Source organism: Scyliorhinus torazame, chromosome 1 (assembly GCF_047496885.1).
Source record: "Scyliorhinus torazame isolate Kashiwa2021f chromosome 1, sScyTor2.1, whole genome shotgun sequence".
Classification (NCBI taxonomy): Eukaryota; Metazoa; Chordata; class Chondrichthyes; order Carcharhiniformes; family Scyliorhinidae; genus Scyliorhinus; species Scyliorhinus torazame.
In genome coordinates this window covers 164,079,630-164,099,779 of record NC_092707.1, presented here as the reverse complement: position 1 = coordinate 164,099,779, position 20,150 = coordinate 164,079,630, and the positions used below count along the sequence as shown (strand labels likewise).

At 44.5% G+C, this 20,150-nt stretch overlaps 1 protein-coding gene across 3 annotated transcripts in view; it reads right to left on the bottom strand.

Annotated features, from left to right (window-relative positions):
* fndc5a (fibronectin type III domain containing 5a) overlaps positions 1–20,150 on the bottom strand; it is a 248,256-nt gene that overhangs the window by 30,719 nt on the left and 197,387 nt on the right. Inside the window, exon 6 of one of the 3 annotated variants that reach the window (XR_011944774.1) lies at positions 10,281–10,559. The exons of 1 other annotated variant lie outside the window; for it this stretch is intronic. Coding sequence is in view for 1 of the 2 variants with exons in the window: in XM_072501096.1 (XP_072357197.1) it covers positions 10,518–10,559 (42 nt within the window). In the remaining variant the exon portion in view is untranslated. Of the gene's footprint in view, positions 1–7,704; positions 10,560–20,150 lie in introns of those variants that run through there. One more of the 3 variants, XM_072501096.1, reaches the window with a different exon arrangement.

Below are 20,150 nucleotides of genomic sequence, written 5' to 3'. Positions count from 1 at the left end.
CAGTCGGTTGCTTTCATGTTCGATAATGCACAGCGGGGCAAGATAAAAAACGACAAGATCTTACGGTGGAGGATCGAACTTTCCACCTGCAACTATGAGATCTTGTATCGTCCCGGGAAGCTAAACGAGCCTCCTGATGCCCTATCCCGCGGCACATGTGCCAACGCACAAGTGGACCGCCTCCAAGCCCTCCACGAGGACATCTACCACCATGGGGTCACTCGATTTTTCCACTTCATCAAGACCCGCAACCTGCCCTACTCCATCGAGGCCAGGACAGCCACCAGGAATTGCCAAATCTGCGCGGAGTGCAAACCGCACTTCTACAGGCCAGAGAAAGCGCAACTGATAAAGGCTTCCCGTCCCTTTGAACGCCTCAGTATGGATTACAAAGGCCCCCTCCCATCCACCGACCGCAACACGTACTTCCTGAACGTGATTGACGAGTACTCCCGGTTCCCATTCGCCATCCCTGCCTCGACACTGTCATGAAAGCCCTCCATAGTATCTTTACGCTGTTCGGTTTCCCCACCTACATACACAGTGATAGGGGGTATGAGCGATGAACTGCGTCAATTCCTGCTCAGCAGGGGCATTGCCTCGAGCAGGACGACCAGTTACAACCCCCGGGGAAACGGACAGGTAGAGAGGAGAACGAAGCGGTCTGGAAGACCGTCCTACTGGCTCTGCGGTCCAGGAATCTCCCAGTCTCCCACTGGCAGGAAGTCCTCCCGAAAGCCCTCCACTCCATCCGGTCACTACTCTGTACCACGACCAACCAAACACCTCACGAACGTCTCCTTGTCTTCCCCAGGAAGTCCTCCTCTGGGACCTCGCTCCCGACCTGGCTGGCAGCTCCCGGACCCGTCCTGCTCCGAAAACACGTGCGGGTGCACAAATCGGACCCATTGGTCAAGAGGGTCCATCTCCTCCACGCTAACCCTCAGTACGCCTACGTGGCATACCCCGACAGCCGACAGGATATGGTCTCCCTACGGGACCTGGCACCCGCTGGATCCCCACACACCCTCCCCGCCACCAGCCCCACCCTCCCTCCCACCGGCGCACCCCACAGCCGCCCCCTTCCCAGGTGGATTGATTCTTCCACCAGCCCCGTCTAGGCCCTGCTCACCGGCGCACCCCACTGCCGCCCTCTTTCCAGGTTGGTCGGCCCTTCCACCGGCCACGTCTAGGGGTGATGAAGCTGCCACAGAAGACAAAATCACGCTCCCGGAGTCACAGATGCCCGAACCTCCACCGGCAGCACCACCAAGGCTACGACGATCGCAGAGGACGACCAGAGCCCCTGATCGACTAATTGCTTCCTTTTGAAATATACATTACTGTTATAAATAGTTAAGAGTTGTAATGAGGCAAAACGCTGTACGGAGGCATTACGGTACCTTCATAACTGTAACTTCTACCACTTTTACCACGTTGTAATACGAAGCCACCACCCCTGCCGGACTCTTTTTTTAACAGGGGGTGAATGTGAAAGTCTGTGTTAGGAGGATTTCGGTACCTAGTAATGCCGGAATACCATTGGTGGAGAATGTACTTGTCCCCATTGGATAAGCTTGTATGTTAGCTCCGCCCTGCAAGGCGGGGTATAAGAGCCCATGCCGCCCCAGCAGCTTTCTTCTGTACCTGCGCTGCTGGGGGAAACATCTAGCGTATTAAAGCCTTCAATTGTCTCCAATCTCGTTTCTGAGGTTATTGGTCGAGCATCAGTATAGAGTTAGTGTTCGGAGTATAGCGCTGCACTCTAAAATGTAAAATAGAGGAAATGTACAGTTTTAAAGTTTATTTCAACAGCTATGAAGAGTTCTTTGAATTCTACCTTTAGTTATGCTGTATGAACAAATTGGTTGCTGTGTTCCCTACATTACAACAATGACTACACTTCAAAAGTACTTCATTGGCTTTTAGGACCTCCAGAGAACGCGAAAGGCACTGTATCAACTCATGGTACAAAGACTAGTGGGTGTGAGGAAGACTAGAGGGTGGGGGGGGGGGGGGGGTGTCGTCCCTCCTGGAGGGTTCCCTCAGGGGGGGGGGGGGGGTTCCCCCTCCTTGCCAGGTTCCCCCCTCCTTGCCAGGTTCCCCCCTCCTTGCCAGGTTCCCTTTGCCAAATAGAGGGACATACCATTTAGTTGGGATTTAGAAATTCAGGAAAACAGTGATTGGAAACAAAGGTCAACAATTATTCATGGCATATAGCACTTTGAGGAGTGAATATTTCAATGAATGTCTACTTTTGCATTATATAAATGTAAATGAAGACTTCTTGTGTTATAAATTATACAGTTAGACTCTATACAGTTAGAGTCAATTCAGTTAACATTGTTGAAACCAACAGCACTAAGGTACAGTGGTTAGCACTGCTGCCTCACGGCGCCGAGGATCCAGGTTTGATCCTGGCTCTGGGTCACTATCTGTGTGGAGTTTGCACATTCTCCTGTGTCTACGTGGGTCTCACCCCCACATCCTAAAGATGTGCAGAGTAGGTGGATTGGCCACGCTAAATTTCCCCTTAATTGGAAAAAAATAATTGGGTACTCTAAATTTAAAGAAAACAACAGCACTGAGAATCGTTCCATATAATTTACAAGGTAAATTATTGGGCGGCACTGTGGTTAGCAATGCTGCCTCGCAGCACCAGGGGCCCCGAGTTCAATTCCAGCCTCGGGTTACTGTCTGTGTGGAATTTGTACGTTTTCCCCGTGTCTGCTTGGGTTTCCTCTGAGTGCTCCGGTTTCCTCCCACAGTCCAAAGATGTGCGGGTTAGGTGGATTGGCCAAGCTAAATTGCTCCTAAATGTCCAGGGATGTGCAGGTTAGGTTATGGGATTACGGGGATAGAGCAGGGTGACACTCGTAAATGGACAAAGTGCTCATTCGAAGGATTGGTGCGCACTCAATGGGAAGAATGGCCACCTTCTGCACTGTCAGGATTCTATGAAGGTGCATTGTATATTTGGTAATGTTTGTTATATGCCAGCCCTAAATTAAATACTGTCACTTTTTGAAGACTTGTGTAGGCCCAGTGAAGTAAATTTTAAAAAGTCTTAAAACCAAACCTATATAATGTGCTTTTTAAAGCCTTTACTGCAATGACTCATGTTTATTTAATGTATCATTGATTAAATATGTTTGCTCTGGGTCACGTCTGCTTTATTTTGTCAATGTAGCATAAAAGAAGACTTAATTTGAATATATTCTGCTATTGTCCCCTTTATTTTTCATCCCAGTGATGCTGCTTACTCCGATAGTGGGGACTGTAGTCTTATGGTTATAGTACCAGATTAGTAATCCAAAGACCTGGATAATGATCTGGAGACATGACTTAAAATTCCCACTGTGGAAGTTGAGGAATTTATATTCAGCTAACTAAATAAACTTTGAATTAGAAAAGCTAATATCGAAAATGGTGACCATGAAACGACTAGATTGTTATAAAAAATCCTTCTGGTTCACTAATGTCCTTTAAGGATGGAAATCTGCTGTCCCCTGTTCTGCCCTCTAAATAACTGCTGAACCACACCCACAGCAATGTAGTTGACTCTGAACTGCCCTTGAAATGTTCCAGCAAAGCACATAGTTATATCAGACTCTGACGACAAATATACTCACCACCACATGGACTGCGGCGGTTTAAGAGGGTGGCTCACTAAAGGGCAATGAGGACAATTAAGAATGGGAATAAGTTGCCTTGACAACAACACCTATATCCCATGAAAGAGTACAAGAAAACAGAAAGCTGAAATATCGCAGATCTAAACCATTCGACACACTTTTTCAATATTTTTCTACTGAAATCAATAAAGTCATGGCAAGCCATGTTAAATAAAACTATCTCCTTCTGCACAGCAAAATCCATAATCGCTTTTTTTAATAAACAATTTTATTGAGGCATTTAGGCATAGTAAAGAGCAACAGTACAGAACAGTGTGCAAAGAGCAATCAACATAGTGCAAAAACCAGCTCCCATCCCACAAGGACCCCGCCTAATTAACACCCTAATGTACGTTGCCCTAAACCCCCCCCCCCCCCCCCCCCCCCCCCTGTTGATGATTACTTTTCCACAAAGAAGTCGATAAATGGTTGCCATCTCTGGGTGAACTTAATTTTCTCCAGACCAAGGAAGTTCGCCATGTCCGATAGCCAGGCCTCCCACTTCGGGCGCTTTGAGTCCCTCCATGCCAGCAGTATTCGTCGCCGGGCTACCAGGGAAGCAAAGGCCAGAATGTCGGCCTCTCTCTCCTCCTGGACTCCCGAGTCATCCGAAACCCCCAAAATTGCCACCTCCGGACTTATCACCACCCTTGTTTTCAGTACCCGGGACATAACGTCCGCGAATCCCTGCCAATAACCTGAGTTTTGGACATGCCCAGAACATGTGGACATGGTTCACTGGTCCTCCCGCACATCTGGCGCACCTGTCCTCCAGTCCAAAGAATTTACTCATCCGGGCCACTGTCATGTGGACCCGGTGGACGATCTTGAATTGAATCAGGCTGAGCCTAGCGCATGTTGCGGTCGCGTATACCCTACTCAAAGTCTCTGCCCATAAACCCTCTTCTATCTCACCTCCGAGATCCTCTTCCCACTTAAGCTTCAGCTCCTCGGTCAGCGTCCCTCTGCCCCCATAAGTTAAGACCTTCCCCTCCCCCACCCATCCACTGAACACTACCCTGTCCTGGATCCTCCTAAGTGGCAGGCATGGGAAGGATGGAATCTGTCTGAGTAGAAAGTCTCTGCACCTGCAAGTACCTGAAATCATTCCCTCTTGCCAGCCCAAATTTCTCCTCCATGCTCGGGAAGCTCCCTTCGAAGAACAGATCCCCTATCCTCTCAATCCCAGCCCTCCATCATATTCGGAACCCACTGTCCATATTCCCCAGGGCAAACCGGTGATTGTCGCAAATTGGGGACCAAACTGATGCTCTCACTTCCCCCATGTGCCTCCTCCATTGGCCCCAGATCCACAAAGTCGGCACCACTATAGGGCTGGTGGAGTACCGTGCCGGCGGGAGTGGCAGGGGTGCCGTAACCAGGGCTGGCAAACTGGTGCCCCTGCACGAAACGGCCTCCATCCGCCCCAAAATCGACCCCGTACCCACCATCCACTTCCTTATCATAGCTATGCTGGCCGCCCAGTAGTAATTACTAAATTTTGGCAGCGCCAGCCCCCCCTTCCCCTTGGTTCCTCTCGAGCATCACCATCTTCACCCACAGGGACTTTCCCGCCCACACAAATCCCATAATCATTTTATTCACCTTCTTAAAAAAGGACCGCGGAATGAAAATGGGGAGACACTGGAATACGAACAAGAATCTCGGGAGGATCGTCATTTTAACCGTCTGCACTCTCCCCGATAATGTCAGTGGGAGCGCATCCCACCTCCAGAACTCAACCCTCATTTGCTCCACCAACCGAGATAAGTTCAACTTGCACAACTGACCCCAGTCCCGCGCCACCTGTATCCCTAAGTATCTGAAACTGTCCCCTACTGACCTAAATGGCAGCCCCCTCAACCGACCCTCCTGGCCCATCGCCTGGACTACAAACAACTCACTCTTTGCCATGTTCAGTTTATACCCCGAGAACCGGCCAAATTCCCCAAGAAAACTGTCCATCTCCAACGGACGAGGGACGACATCATTCCCCAACAGCTTCTGGAACATGTCTGCCACATACGCATCCTCTCCCTCAGCCCCCTCCGGGAAACCAATGATTCTTAAATTCTGCCGACAGGACCTATTTTCCAGGTCCTCCACCTTCTCCAGAAGCTTTTTTTGTTGGTCTTTCAGCCTCCCCATCCCCTTTTCCACCACCGTTTGGTGATCCTCCTGCTCCTCCAGCGCCTTCTCCAGCTTCTGGATTGTCCGATCCTGGGCATTCATCCTTGACTGATTTCTGGATCGGGTCTAAACTGTCCCGTTTCAGCGCGGTGAAGCCCTCTTGGATGACCTTCAATAGATGCTCCGTTGTTGGCTGGGCTGTCTGCACCGGGGTCCGGACATCGGCCATATTGTCTTCAGCCGCAGCTTATACACTGCCCTTGTTTGCCCACTTATTCAACTGTTTACGATTCTTTCTGCTTCTTAATTCCATACGCCTATATCTGGAGTCAGTGCCTGAGTGCTGATCCTTTCAGATCTAGAGCTCAAAAGCACAAAACTGTCGGGGGGAAAGGTCCAAAAGTCCGACCGGAGAAAGAGCCACCAAATGTGCGACTTACTCTCTGATAGCCACCACCAGAAGTCCCAAAATCCAGAATCTTAATAGAATAAGTGATCTCCAATGCATTTTGTTTATGGGTTTTAAAATTTGAAACTTCAAGGCTGCCCCAAATCTATGTGTGACATTATCAGAGCACTGTAAAATAACTTGATATTTAAAGAATACATGAACTGCAATACTGAATGTGTAGATGCGTGTGTATGTCACAAAAAAATGAATGTTTATGCATTCAAGAATTCAGTGCTATCATTAAATATAAAGCTCATATGAAATGATTTTGTTTTGCCTGCAAAGAAGCAGCTGTTGATTTCATGACAAGCTCCAACTACTTGTAATTGAAGGAGTCTTGAGGCGAGGGACATAAGTAATCTCTGAATTTCATGATAATCTTTGTGAAATGCTCAATAGTATTGTGTAGTGGAAGGGCCTCGGCTAGAGTGACACATTAACACAGTTTTTAGCACTATTGCTTCACAGCACCAGGGACCCGGGTTCGATTCCCGACTCGGGCCACTGTCTATGCGGAGTCTGCATGTTCTCCCTGTTTCTGTGTGGGTCTCCTCCGGGTGCTCCGGTTTCCTCCAAGTCCCGAAAGACGTGCTTGTTAGGTGAATTAGACATTCTGAATTCTTCCTCAGTGTACCCGAACAGGCACCGGAGTGTGGCGACTAGGGGATTTTCACAGTAACTTCATTGCAGTGCTAATGTAAGTCTACTTGTGACACTAATAAAGATTATTATTATGTAAAGCAATATGATGCTGTAACAAGGGAATTGATTTAAATGAGTTGGAACAGAAGCCAGCTTAGTTCCAGCTTGATCTTTCTCAAAAAAGGCAGCTATTCCTCTGATTTTCTCATAGTTCACCTTAATACGCAGAGTGTGCTAGAGAGGGATTTAAGATAGTTGCATTTATATAATGCTGTAAAAGTACAGCCATCACAAATTGCTTCACGCAATGAATTCTTTTAAAGTGTAGTGACTAGTGTTATTCAGCCAAACATAACATCTTAAACACAAACAACTTATTAAGTGAGGAGTATTTCTCCGGTAAGTACTTAGTTTTCACTAAAATATTCCGTATGTAACAGCAGTAGTGAACATGACCACATACATAGAAAATATTTGTATATATAGTATATTTTGGACATAGCACTATAATAAACTACTGTGCTGGTGGAATGATCGCGAATGAGAGGACCCAGATTTAAAGTAATTGGCAAAAGATGCCATGGAGACAGGAGAAACTTTTTCATACAGCAAGGTCTAACGGTAAGGAATGCACTGCCTGAGAGTTTGGTGGAGGCAGATTCAACTGAGGCATTCAAGAGGGGATTGGATTATTATATGAAAAGGCAGAGTAGGCAGGGTTACAGGGAGAAGGCGGGGGGGGGGGGGGGGGGGGGGGTGGCACTAGGTGCATTGCTCATTCGACAAACCGCCGCAGGCAGGCTGGGCTGCATAGCTTCCTGCTATGCTGTAATGATTCTGTGGATGAGCCTGAAGTCTGGGTTACCTCAAATTTGGAGATCTGATGATTGTAAGTTTCTCTTTAAGAAGGAACGTTGTTTCAAAAAGCACGTTAGAAAAAAAGAGTTACGTCTGCAAATCAGTCAGTCTTTTACGCAAGCATAAAACCTTAAAGATCAAAAAGTCTAAACAAAACAAATCCCAGTTAGCCGTGTGGAAAACAATTTTGCTTATGGAAATTTTGAGGAATAATTTGACTGGGCCAGACAGTTCAGTGGGAATTCAGGAAAAAATTGGAAGGAAGTCAAACTTCATCTAAACTCTCAACTGACTCATTCTGGACCAGAATATGTATATCCATGTCAAATAGAACCATCTGTTGTTTCCCTGCTATGGCACTTCATAACAATTGTGATTGATTAACAGAAGTTAAGTTTAGAGGACCTACTGACTTGTACACAGCTGGTTCATTTATTGAAAAAAATTGTTAGGAATCCCTTAAACACGGCTATTTTATGCAGTACTTTAGAATAGTGCCAAGAAGCGTGTTTTTAAAATTTCCATGTCCTTTATGTTTACTAGAAAGTGACAATTTCAACAGCCTAAATTTAAAGGGCTGGTTTGGTTTCTAGCACTAGGCCAGGGAGGGAGCATGGGCACATAGTAAGAACAGGGGTAGGCTATTTAACCCCTTGAGCAAGTTCTGCCATTCAATCAGATTATGGCTCTAATTCCACTACTGGCCTTTTCCCCATGTGCCATGGTTCACAGGAATACCAATGCTAAAGGTGTACCACAAATGGCCTTGAACTGGAAAATAGCAGGGATCTTCCCCCATTGATGTAGCACACTTGAAATATGTTGCCCTGATCTGATACTTATAGGAGTAGGCTATTCAACCCCTTAAACCTGTTCCACCAGTCAACTAGATCATGGTGAATCTGTACCTCTCTATCATATCCCTTGCTGTGGCTCACACAGTGAAGGGTCTCAGAGAAGAATCTAACCTATGGACTAGAAAAGGCCAAAGTACAAAAATGCCGTTTTGACTTCTGTACTTCAGTGGAATGCTCAATTCTTTATTTTTTAAATGTGATATTTGAGCGTTTGAAAGAGAAATTTGGATAGCCCAATTTTGCCATTTAGCTGTGAGACATGTTGCAGATACAAAGTAGTTTTAGAATTTGGCATGTAAGTTGTATTGATTTTTTTTAAAGTACATTTTTTTTTGTATTAACACTTAGTTGCACCACAGCTACATAAAATGCAAATTAGATGATAGGCAGTCCAATAATCACCACAGTGCCTTTGTGCTGGTAACTGCTGCAAAATATAAAACACAGCAGCGGTAAAAAAAAAATTAAAGCAGGACATCAATGCTTTAATCCCAATCATAATGGTAATTTCAATGCATAGCCATGAAAATGTCTAAGAGTCACTCCAAGTACATGTTCCCCACACAGCTATTGTTTATTTGTCACATGGAAGCGGCACGGTGGTGAGGTGGTTAGCACTGATGCCTAACAGCACCGAGGACCCAGGTTCGATCCCGGGTCACTGTCCGTGTGGAGCTTGTACATTTTCCCCGTGTCTGTGTGGGTCTCACCCCCCACAACCCAAAGATGTGCAGGGTAGGTGGATTGGCCACGCTAAATTGCCCTAAATTTGTCATCCAAGTTTGCCACTGATCAGGAAAGATTACCAAATAGTTGTCGTACCTTGCAAAATTCCATTCCATGCATTAAATCAATTATGTTCTAAAATGCATTTGTGTATGGGTAATGAGTACAAATCATAAAGTCTTCACCAAGTGTTCTACGCTTTCTAGTTTGGCAGGAGTCTACATTTCAGTTAACAAGAAACAATTTTTAAAAAGTCTCTTAAAATGTCTACCTTTGAAACTAATACTATGGTCCTTCCTTATATTAAAGTTAAAGGTCCTCTATTATTGGTTATAATAACTAAAAAGAAACTACACAACTGCTATAATGTGTAAACAAACACTTTCAGAAGATTGCTCAGAATTAATGGTTCATGGGCAGAAAGAAATAACTCCTTAAGAAACCGCTACCTCTTTGTAAATGTCTCTCGTACAGCTTGCATGTGTAAAAACATCATTTTTATAAGCAAAAAACCGAGAGTTAGTGTCATTGTGAGTGCTGATAAAAAATCTAACATCATCATAATCTTTGCAACAAAGATGTTCTTGAACTTCAAGTCATCTTGCCAGTCCTCACAGAAGAACTAGCTCTGCCTGTACTGAGCAAACCCCACTGCAGTGGTACCATTTTAGACAATCTTGCCAAAATCACATTCTCCTCTCTATGAAGAGACATTGAATATTTATATAATAAAATGTGCATAATAGCCTATTGTTTAGGGTCCACGTGACAGTGTTCAGTAGCTTGGATTTCTGAAACATCTTCTGTCAACCATTTATAATTCATTCGATGAACTGTCAGTGAGGAAAGTTTGAATATATGTAGCCATTTCTTAAATTGTTTATTTCTGTACTAGTGAGTCCCTTTGCAAGAACACAAAGATAAAAATCTTTATTAAATTACCTTTTCTCATATTGTATAAAAATGCGCAGAACTTTAGGGGTCTTCTTTGTCACCGGTGAGAAATTAGATAGTCTCCTGTCCTTGATGATGACGATCATTTCAATAAGTCTTGATAGTTGTGTGCTTTTAAATCTATTTATGAAGCAGGTTTGTCCTTCCATTCAGAAGCCAACAGCTCCCTCCCAAGAGAAACCAGGTTAGTGGATTAATTAAACCATCTTCTTAGCCATACAGCAGTCAAGCTTCAATGATATTTACAGAAGGCTTGTTCTTTGGAAACTGAATAAAAGGATGAAATTGTTATTTAGAACATCATTGTTACGATCAGCACTTCAGACCACACATTGTCAAGTCTGGCTCTATGAATGGCGATGATCTGTATGTTTCTTGCCCATTGGAGAGCTCAAGCATTTCTCAGGGGATATTTCATCAACAAAATTTCATCATTCTATTAGAGAATCATAAAATATTACAAGGAAAGGGCAGCACGGTGGTGCAGTGGGTTAGCCCTGCTGCCTCACGGCGCCGAGATCCCAGGTTGATCCTGGCTCTGGGTCACTGTCCGTGCGGAGTTTGCACATTCTCCCTGTGCTTGCGTGGGTTTCGCCCCCACAACCCAAAAAGATGTGCAGGGTAGGGGGATTGGCCACGCTAAATTGCCCCTTAATTGGAAAAATTGAATTGGGTACTCTAAATTTATATTTAAAAAAATATTACAAGGATAAGAAGGAGGATATTCAGCCATTGAACCTATGCAAGCTTTTTTGAAGATTTAGCCCATTCCCCCTATCTCTTCCCTCAACAGGTGTTAATTGATTCTGCTGTTTATTTTAGGTTTCCTACAGTTAACATTGTTTTCCTTTTATTAAAAAGGCATTTTAAAGTTATATTATTCTGCCTTTAGGTCAAATACAAATTGCCATGCTTTCTCCTTCTCTAGCTTGAAGGGTCGGACAACGTAGGTTACATGCAATGATTGGGTGAAAAGATATCTACATCTGATCGCTAGGATTTTGAGTCTGTAATCACCTCTTCCCTCAAACACTCCCATCATGTATTTAAGACAATCTATTGATTCTGTTGATTCATATTCTGACCTAGGACAGAAGCATTGAGAATATCAAATTTCCAAATTGCAATAGCAGTCTCTTTGAGAGCTGTTTTTAAACTATCTAGTTCTCTATCAATCGCACCAGGCGACAGTTTAGCCATTTTGTTTCACACTTAACTAAGCTGAGCACAACAGACAACACCTAATGTTAAGCCTGCCATAAAATGATGATTCAAGTGCAACTAAGGCAGATTTAATAAAAATCTTGACTGTTTACACAAATCCTGTCTTCTGTTTGGCGACAAAGAGATTGTATCTGTGAATATCACTGGCACTATTTTGGCTATCACATTAGCAACATTCACACTACCTGCATATTCTATGAGTCATCAGTGTAGCCCCATCTGCCTTTAGTTGTAACTAACACTGGAGTTTAATAGATATTTTTTATCAGTCATCTTTGTATTGTATTTTTCAATCCAATGGTGTTCCGAAACAATAAAAAATACTTTTGGCTACCCCATCTAAACTTTAATTGTTTTTTACATTCAGGTAAATTGATCCTTTCTTTAAGTTCTGTTGAAATATTTCCAAAAATGTTTGACTTTTTTAAAACTTAGAGTACCCAATTTTCTTTTTCCAATTAAGGGGCACTTTAGCATGACCAATCCACCTAACCTGCACATCTTTGGGTTGTGAGGGTGAAATTCGTGCAGACACGGGGAGAATGTGCAAACTCCACACAGACAGTGACCCTGGGCCGGTACGAACCCGGTCCTCAGCGTTGTAGGCAGCAGTGCTAACCACTGCACCACTGTGCCACCCATTCTGACTTTCTTACAAACTTCCAAGTTGCACTTTAAAATAAAAAATTTCAGCTTCAGGTTTTTGAAAGTATTAGCTCAGATATCCTATGGCAATGCTCAGAGATCTGAAATGTTATTTATGGAAATATACTTATTCTTAGGTTTTCAAGGTGAAGCCTAAAACAAAGAACAAAGAAATGTACAGCACAGGAACAGGCCCTTCGGCCCTCCAAGCCCGTGCCGACCATGCTGCCTGACTAAACAACAATCTTCTACACTTCCTGGGCCCGTATCCCTCTATTCCCATCCTATTCATGTATTTGTCAAGATGCCCCTTAAATGTCACTGTCGTTCCTGCTTCCACCACCTCCTCCGGTAGCGTGTTCCAGGCACCCACGACCCTCTGCGTAAAAAACTTGCCTCGTACATCTACTCTAAACCTTGCCCCTCTCACCTTAAACCTATGCCCCCTAGTAATTGACCCCTCTACCCTGGGGAAAAGCCTCTGACTATCCACTCTGTCTATGCCCCTCATAATTTTGTAGACCTCGATCAGGTCGCCCCTCAACCTCCTTCGTTCCAGTGAGAACAAACCGAGTTTATTCAACCGCTCCTCATAGCTAATGCCCTCCATACCAGGCAACATTCTGGTAAATCTCTTCTGCACCCTCTCTAAAGCCTCCACATCCTTCTGGTAGTGTGGCGACCAGAATTGAACACTATACTCCAAGTGTGGCCTAATTAAGGTTCTATACAGCTGCAACTTGACTTTCAATACTCTTGAGGGTTCTACCATAGTTATCATAGAATTTACAGTGCAGAAGGAGGCCATTCAGCCCATCGAGTCTGCACCGGCTCCTGGAAAGAGCCCCCCACCCAAGGTCAACACCGCCACCCCATCCCCACAACCCAGCAATCCCACCCAACACTAAGGGCAATTTTGGACACTAAGGGCAATTTATCATGGCCAATCCACCTAACCCGCACATCTTTGGACTGTGGGAGGAAACCGGAGCACCCGGAGGAAACCCACGCAGACACGGGGAGGATGTGCAGACTCCGCACAGACAGTGACCCAAGCCGGAATCGAACCTGGGACCCTGGAGCTGTGAAGCAATTGTGCTATCCACAAGGCTACCGTGCTGCCCGACAAGGCTACCGTGCTGCCCGACAAGGCTACCGTGCTGCCCATTCACTGTATATTCCCTACCTGCATTAGACCTTCCAAAATGCATTACCTCACATTTGTCTGGATTAAACTCCATCTGCCATCTCTCCGCCCAAGTCTCCAAACAATCTAAATCCTGCTGTATCCTCTGACAGTCCTCATCGCTATCCGCAATTCCACCAACCTTTGTGTCGTCTGCAAACTTATTAATCAGACCAGTTACATTTTCCTCCAAATCATTTATATATACTACAAACAGCAAAGGTCCCAGCACTGATCCCTGTGGAACACCACTGGTCACATCCCTCCAATTAGAAAAGCATCCTTCCATTGCTACTCTCTGCCTTCCATGACCGAGCCAGTTCTGTATCCACCTTGCCAGCTCACCCCTGATCCCGTGTGACTTCACCTTTTGTACTAGTCTACCATGAGGGACCTTGTCAAAGGCCTTACTGAAGTCCATATAGACAACATCCACTGCCCTAACTGCATCAATCATCTTAGTGACCTCCTCGAAAAACTCTATCAAGTTAGTGAGACACGATCTCCCCTTCACAAAACCATGCTGCCTCTCACTAATACGTCCATTTGCTTCCAAATGGGAGTAGATCCTGTCTCGAAGAATTCTCTCCAGTAATTTCCCTACCACTGAAGTAAGGCTCACCGGCCTGTAGTTCCCTGGATTATCCTTGCTACCCTTCTTAAACAGAGGAACAACATTAGCTATTCTCCAGTCCTCCGGGACATCCCCTGAAGACAGTGAGGATTTGTGAGATTATTACATTTTGTACTGGTGGAGCCAGGTATATTATGCATCGCGAGTTCGATATTCCATTTCTTTCACATTTGCTGACTTAATACTGTGTTCACTTTTATTTTCATGCAGTATGACAAAAGAATTGACAGCTAAACTACTGCTTCCCTTTGGGCATTATCCATTGGCACTGGGAATTTCCTGAGGAGGTCTCCTACTCTGCCATTATTACTCTGTGGACATTTCCCACCAACATACCTCCAGGGGGTTTCCATTGAATTTCCGCTGAAATGACACCAGCAGAGAAGAGAAGCCCTGGGCAACATTCCCAGGATGTATTTTGGAGATTATGACAAGAAGTACACCAACATTTGCATAGGCTCTCAATAAAGAAACACTTAGCAGTCACTGTATAAATTGGAGATGGTTCCATGTGGTTCCATTTTGAGTATCTATAAATGTTCCATGCACACAATGTACTATTATATGAATTAAATCAATTTGGGAACTCTTTGCTTTTGAGGCAAAGTGGCTTCCAGTATAAAACTTTTTCACAAGATTACAAGGTACAAACTCTTAGGGTGCATTCCAATGACCATGCTGCGCCAAAAAAGCAGCTCACCCGCGGCGCAGCTTGGCCGATGAAAGCTGGGTGGCCCTGCTCCCGCAATCTAACCGGTTCGCTGTGCCTCACGAGATCCAACGCGATTTCGCGAGACGTTGCGATGTGAAACCCGAATCTGCATATTAGAGCGAGGCAGTTAGCCTCACTCTAATGTTCAGATTCCTGAGGTACCTGAGGCTTTGGGATTCATCCCCTTCGCCTCAGAGACATCGGGCGAGTGCTGTTCAGCACTGGTTACCACAAATGGGGACCAGATGGACTGGCACTCGTGGGGTTCTCCAAGCAGATCGAAGACCCCCCCCCTCCCCATCATGCCCTTTGGGCAGGGTGGTTCTGTGGCACTGCTGGTGCCACCTGGTCACCCTGGCAGTGCCAACTTGTTACCAGCCTGGTACTGCCAAGGTGCTCAGGTGGCACTGTCAGCTAGCATTGGGCACTGCCAGGTTGGCACTTGCAAGGTGCCAAGCTGACGATGTTTGCGTGCGATCGGGTCTGCTGTACCCGGTGTGGGTGCAGGAGAAGGTGCGGGGACCCTCATCTAATGTGTTTGGTCTCGGGGAGAGGTTGGGGATCGTTTCCCGGGTCTCTTGCTACACTGGAGAGTTCCGGCGAGCGGAGCTCCCCACTGTACAAAACGGGGCTATGTGCGGCCTCGGCTGTGTGTTCCCCGTTCCGACCCCTTATTCAAAGCGAATCGCGTTGAATAGCCATGTGTTTCTCGGCACTGTGAGCTCCGGGAAACTTGCAGCTAAACGCGCTCGCTAGGGGCCTTTGTTCCCTTTTGGAAAAATTGCGCCCTTAGTAAGTTCACACTTCAGAGACAGGCATCAATAAGCTTTCCAAAACCGTGGCCTCTACAGCCTAAAAGAACAAGGGCTGCAGACACATTTGAACACCAGCATCTGCAAGTTGACCCAAATCACACACCATTCTGACTTGGGAATATACTGCCATTCCTTCATTGATGCTGGGTCAAAATCCTATAACTTTCGTGGGCCACTGTATTTTTAAATTCACCACACAGACTGTAGGGGCTCAAGAAGGCTGCTCGTGCTCACAACCACCTTTGAAGGGCAATTAGGGCTGGGCAATAAATGCTGGCCTTATCAGCGATGCTTACATCCCAGGAAGGAAAGGGGGAAAAAATCCCCAAACGTTTGCTTTTACTTTGGATGAGCAGGTTTGCCTTTAGGATAAGACAATTGAATTTAACAGTTTAGAAACAAAGACCAAGTTCGTGTTATTCCAGAATTCTAACTTCTATGGATGAAGGAGGCCATTTGATCCAGCTTACGCACTTAGAAATGTGCCACCATCACCCATGACAGCAGCTACTTGTTTCTCTAGTCACTTTTATTGTTGATGAATGTCACCAGCACCTGAATATGGCCTACCCACTGTAGTAAATTTAGCTGTTTAATCTTTGGTAATTGGGCTTGCTGCATGACACTTACACAATATAAAAGCAACTTTCAATTAATCATGAGTTTTTCCTTCCACTACATTACTTGGAGATTTGTTCCATATGCTCCAGGCATTAGTCCTGAATTTGCATTGTGCTAATCTGGACCTGCACCTCTTGTTCTACCATCATGATTGACTCTGAAGCAGTGCACTGAATTTACTTTTCCAAGACATTCACAATAAAATGCTGTAAAGTACTGACGCCAGTTTCACAAAATTTCACATACAAGTTAAATATACCTGTGTGCTTATAGATGAGAAACCAGACAATCATTATTTTTAATTCACTGTAACTACTAATTAGTGCGCACAATGGCAGAGACAACTGGTACTTCAGTGTATTTATACTGAGTGGATGACAATGCTAACACATGAAAGCTGCTTGGCTGGTTATATGCCTAGTTTGTATTAACGGCCTGCGCAAACTTACTGCTGTACATGTCTCATAAGATGACTTACAATGCTCTACATGGGTTAGCCTCAATGTACTCCTCATTGCGATCGCAAACAGCGACAACAACTTGCACTTATAAATCACTTTTAATTAGTAAAACGTGCCAAGGCTCTTCTAAGGAGCATTACCAAATAAAACTTGGCATTGAGCCATATAAAGAAATATTAGGGCAGATGACTTGGTCAGAGAAGTCGGTTTTGAGAAGCAGAGAGGCTTAGAGATAGAATTCCAGAACTTGGAACCAAGAGATACTAGTTGCATGTTAGTCAATGATAACAGAATTAAGTTAAGAAAATTAGTTTCTCTGTGAGCCAAAACACTTACTTTTGCTTTTGCCGTTCACTTATACTCATAAATGCTGCAGGCAAAATAATGTCATAAACCTAGAAATTAGAAAGCTTTCAGAAGCTGCCCAGTCTTCTTTTGCCCATAACTCTCTCCTTCTATGTAATCGCTCGCACTTTGCTCACTGCAATGAGTTCCAGCATGAGCTGTTGTGACAGAGACAACCCTGCAAATATTGCAGTTATCCCTGATATGATGGCACAATTTCAGAATTTGTTAGAAGCTAACCATGGGGTATCTCTCCATTGTTGTTTGCTGTTGCCCCTGTCACTGTTACAATCCTCACTTAGATGCCCAATGACTTTCTTTTTCTGAATTCCTTCAAGATCACCTCCTGCACTACAATGTGATGGCCCATGACATTTGCCAGGAACTTTTGGGCAGGGTAAAGATGAGTCATCTATGGTGATTCTGTACATTTATCAATGGACAGCAATTTTCATAAATTCCTGGTTATAAAAACAACATTCTGGAGAATTTTCTACTTTGAACCATTGTTCCAATGAATTGACATAGCCATTGACTTTTCGATCTGAGGGGAGTTTGATGAGGTTGAAGATCAAGTCACCTGCTGAAGGCATAAGACACAAACAAACCCAGGGTAAATACAATTTTCTGTGTGCAGCCTTCTGAAGATTTAGATTGGTTTGCCACTTACATCATTTATTCCGTCTGATACAAAATATAGCAGTAAGTGAAGAATTGAGGTACACATATGTGTAAATGATAAAGTAAAAAGCTTTCATCCTCCTCCCGCTTGCAAGTTTGCTCCTGGCCCGGGGGGGGGGGGGGGGGGGGGCTGTAAAATTCTCCCCGATATTCTTTGCACCTAAATTGAAGGCAAACAATAAGGACAACAATCATAAGCATAATTTCTGTTAATCTATGGAAGCAACAGCATTAAAATGTGGGTCTGGGAACAAGCTGCCATTTTCCCCCTGAAAATGGATGTGATACAATCCAATTTCTAGGCTTTTATATATTGGAAGCACTGAAGTATGCTTATTGAAATCCTTGGGTCACTGGTGCTCTCATCTCCTGCAGAGTAAAGGCCAGGGGCGCTGTTATTTAACTTAAGTACAGAACAGAACAGATGGAACTGGCCTTTTGCAGTCTTGTATAGTTCATTCACCATTCTTGAAAGCCAGACTGGAGTTATGCTTTCCATAAGGCTTCCTTTAAGGTATTACATCCTCTCACTTGCTCCCTCATCGATCCAATTATAGTGAAAAGGGCAGGAGAAATTTATTTCAAGGTCTTCCTAAATGCTGCTCTGACACATACTGCTAGGAAGTGCATGAGGCCGAGCTATTAATAGTTCTCTCCTAATTACCCTTTCATTAATGCTTGTGGAGAGGGACCTAGCCTGTGTGTAGTGATCCAAACTTAACTGCGTGGGGGGGGGGAAAAAAAAAATCAAACCAGCGCATTGTCAGCATTTTGTTCCGAGGTAGAAAATTGTCAGCAACTACTGTGAGTAATTTGAACTAGGCTTCACCCAAAGTATAGAACAGGCCGCATGCAAATACATCTATAATCCACATAATTTACCTGTGGGTTATATTAAAAACATTTTAAGTTAATTGACAAAAGAGCCAGATGGGACAGGAAAAATGCTGTGTGCCATGAATTGTTATGATCTGTAATGCACTGTCTGGAATGTAAATTAGGGATGGATTAGGCCAGCAACATTCACATCCCAAGAATGGGTTAAAAAAAAGCAGATACAAGTCAAACTTACGGAAGGGAATTGGAACAAGTCTTGAAAGGGTGAAACTTTGAGGGATATGAGGAAACAGCTGGAGAGTGAGATAATTTAGATAGTTCTCTCAAAGAGCCAGTACAGAAAGAGTAGATTGAATACTCTGTGTGATTCTATGGTAATGTTATGTTAAGTTGAAGCTATCAGAAAAACTGTCATAGGCAGAAACCCCCTTGATTAAAGAAGTAGGTAAACTGATTCTAATAGTAAGAAGTCGTACAACACCAGGTTAAAGTCCAACAGGTTTGTTTGGAATCACTAGCTTTCGGAGGACACCTCCTTCACCAGGTGAGTGAGTCACCTGATGAAGGAGCTGCACTCCGAAAGCTAGTGATTCGAAACAGACCTGTTAGACTTTAACCTGGTGTTGTAAGACTTCTTACTGTGCCCATCCCAGTCCAACGCCGGCATCTCCACATCATGATTGTAATAAGGCAGCAGCTTTTACACCTCCAGAAAGGATACTATCTACATTACTGGATAACAACTGTATTAGGCAAATTTGGCCTGTTAGCAAGTAGGACAGTTAGGTACATAATTTAGAAGCTCCAGCCAGTAGAACAAACAGCTGCAATTCCATTTTTTTGATACTGTGCTGTATAAGGCCTGCCTTTTGTGAAGGCCTTTAATGATGGCAACAATCAGTGCATCCTCGTGTCACATAAGCACTATGTATATATTTAGTTAAACAGATGAGGGGCACGACCCAACATTCATACGTTTGTTGCTGACATTCCACTACCACAGCAAATCTCCACTGCCACTTTGGTTGAGGCTAAGGAGCCCATCAAAAATATTTAAATGACCCCCAAAGCTGACCCCAGACTCAGTGGCTCATGTTTGTGGAGGGCAGAACTTCCGCCACGATGAAAATAAACCCCGATTCTGCGAAGAATGGGAAATTTGGACCTGTCAATTAAAAAAAAAATTTTTAAATAAATATATTAAACTTTTATCATTTTACACCAAAAAAATACAAAAAGTACACAAATTATAAACAAAATAATCAAAACAAAAAACAAGTAAACCCACCCCCTCATTCCCTCCCCCATTCTAACACCCCCCCCCCCTCCAACAGCTAACAGCGACCAATTCCTTAAAATACAACATGAATGGTTGCCATCCATGGTAGAACCTGTCAATTGACCCCCGTCACGGTATATTTGACCTTCTCAAGGTGCAAAAACTCCATTACGTCACCTAGTCACGGTGGCATCACCAATCTCCATTTCAGGAGGTTTCGCCTCCGAGCAACCAGCAAGGCAAATGTCTGGGCATCTGCCCTCGTACCTGTCCAAAGCTCCGGCAGGTCCAATACCCCGAATATAGCCACTAAAGGACAATGCTCCAGTTCAATATTCAGGATTGCCAATATGGTGCTGAGACCCAGAAACCCACAAGTTTGGGACAGGACCAGAACATGTGTGTGTGGTTCGCAGGC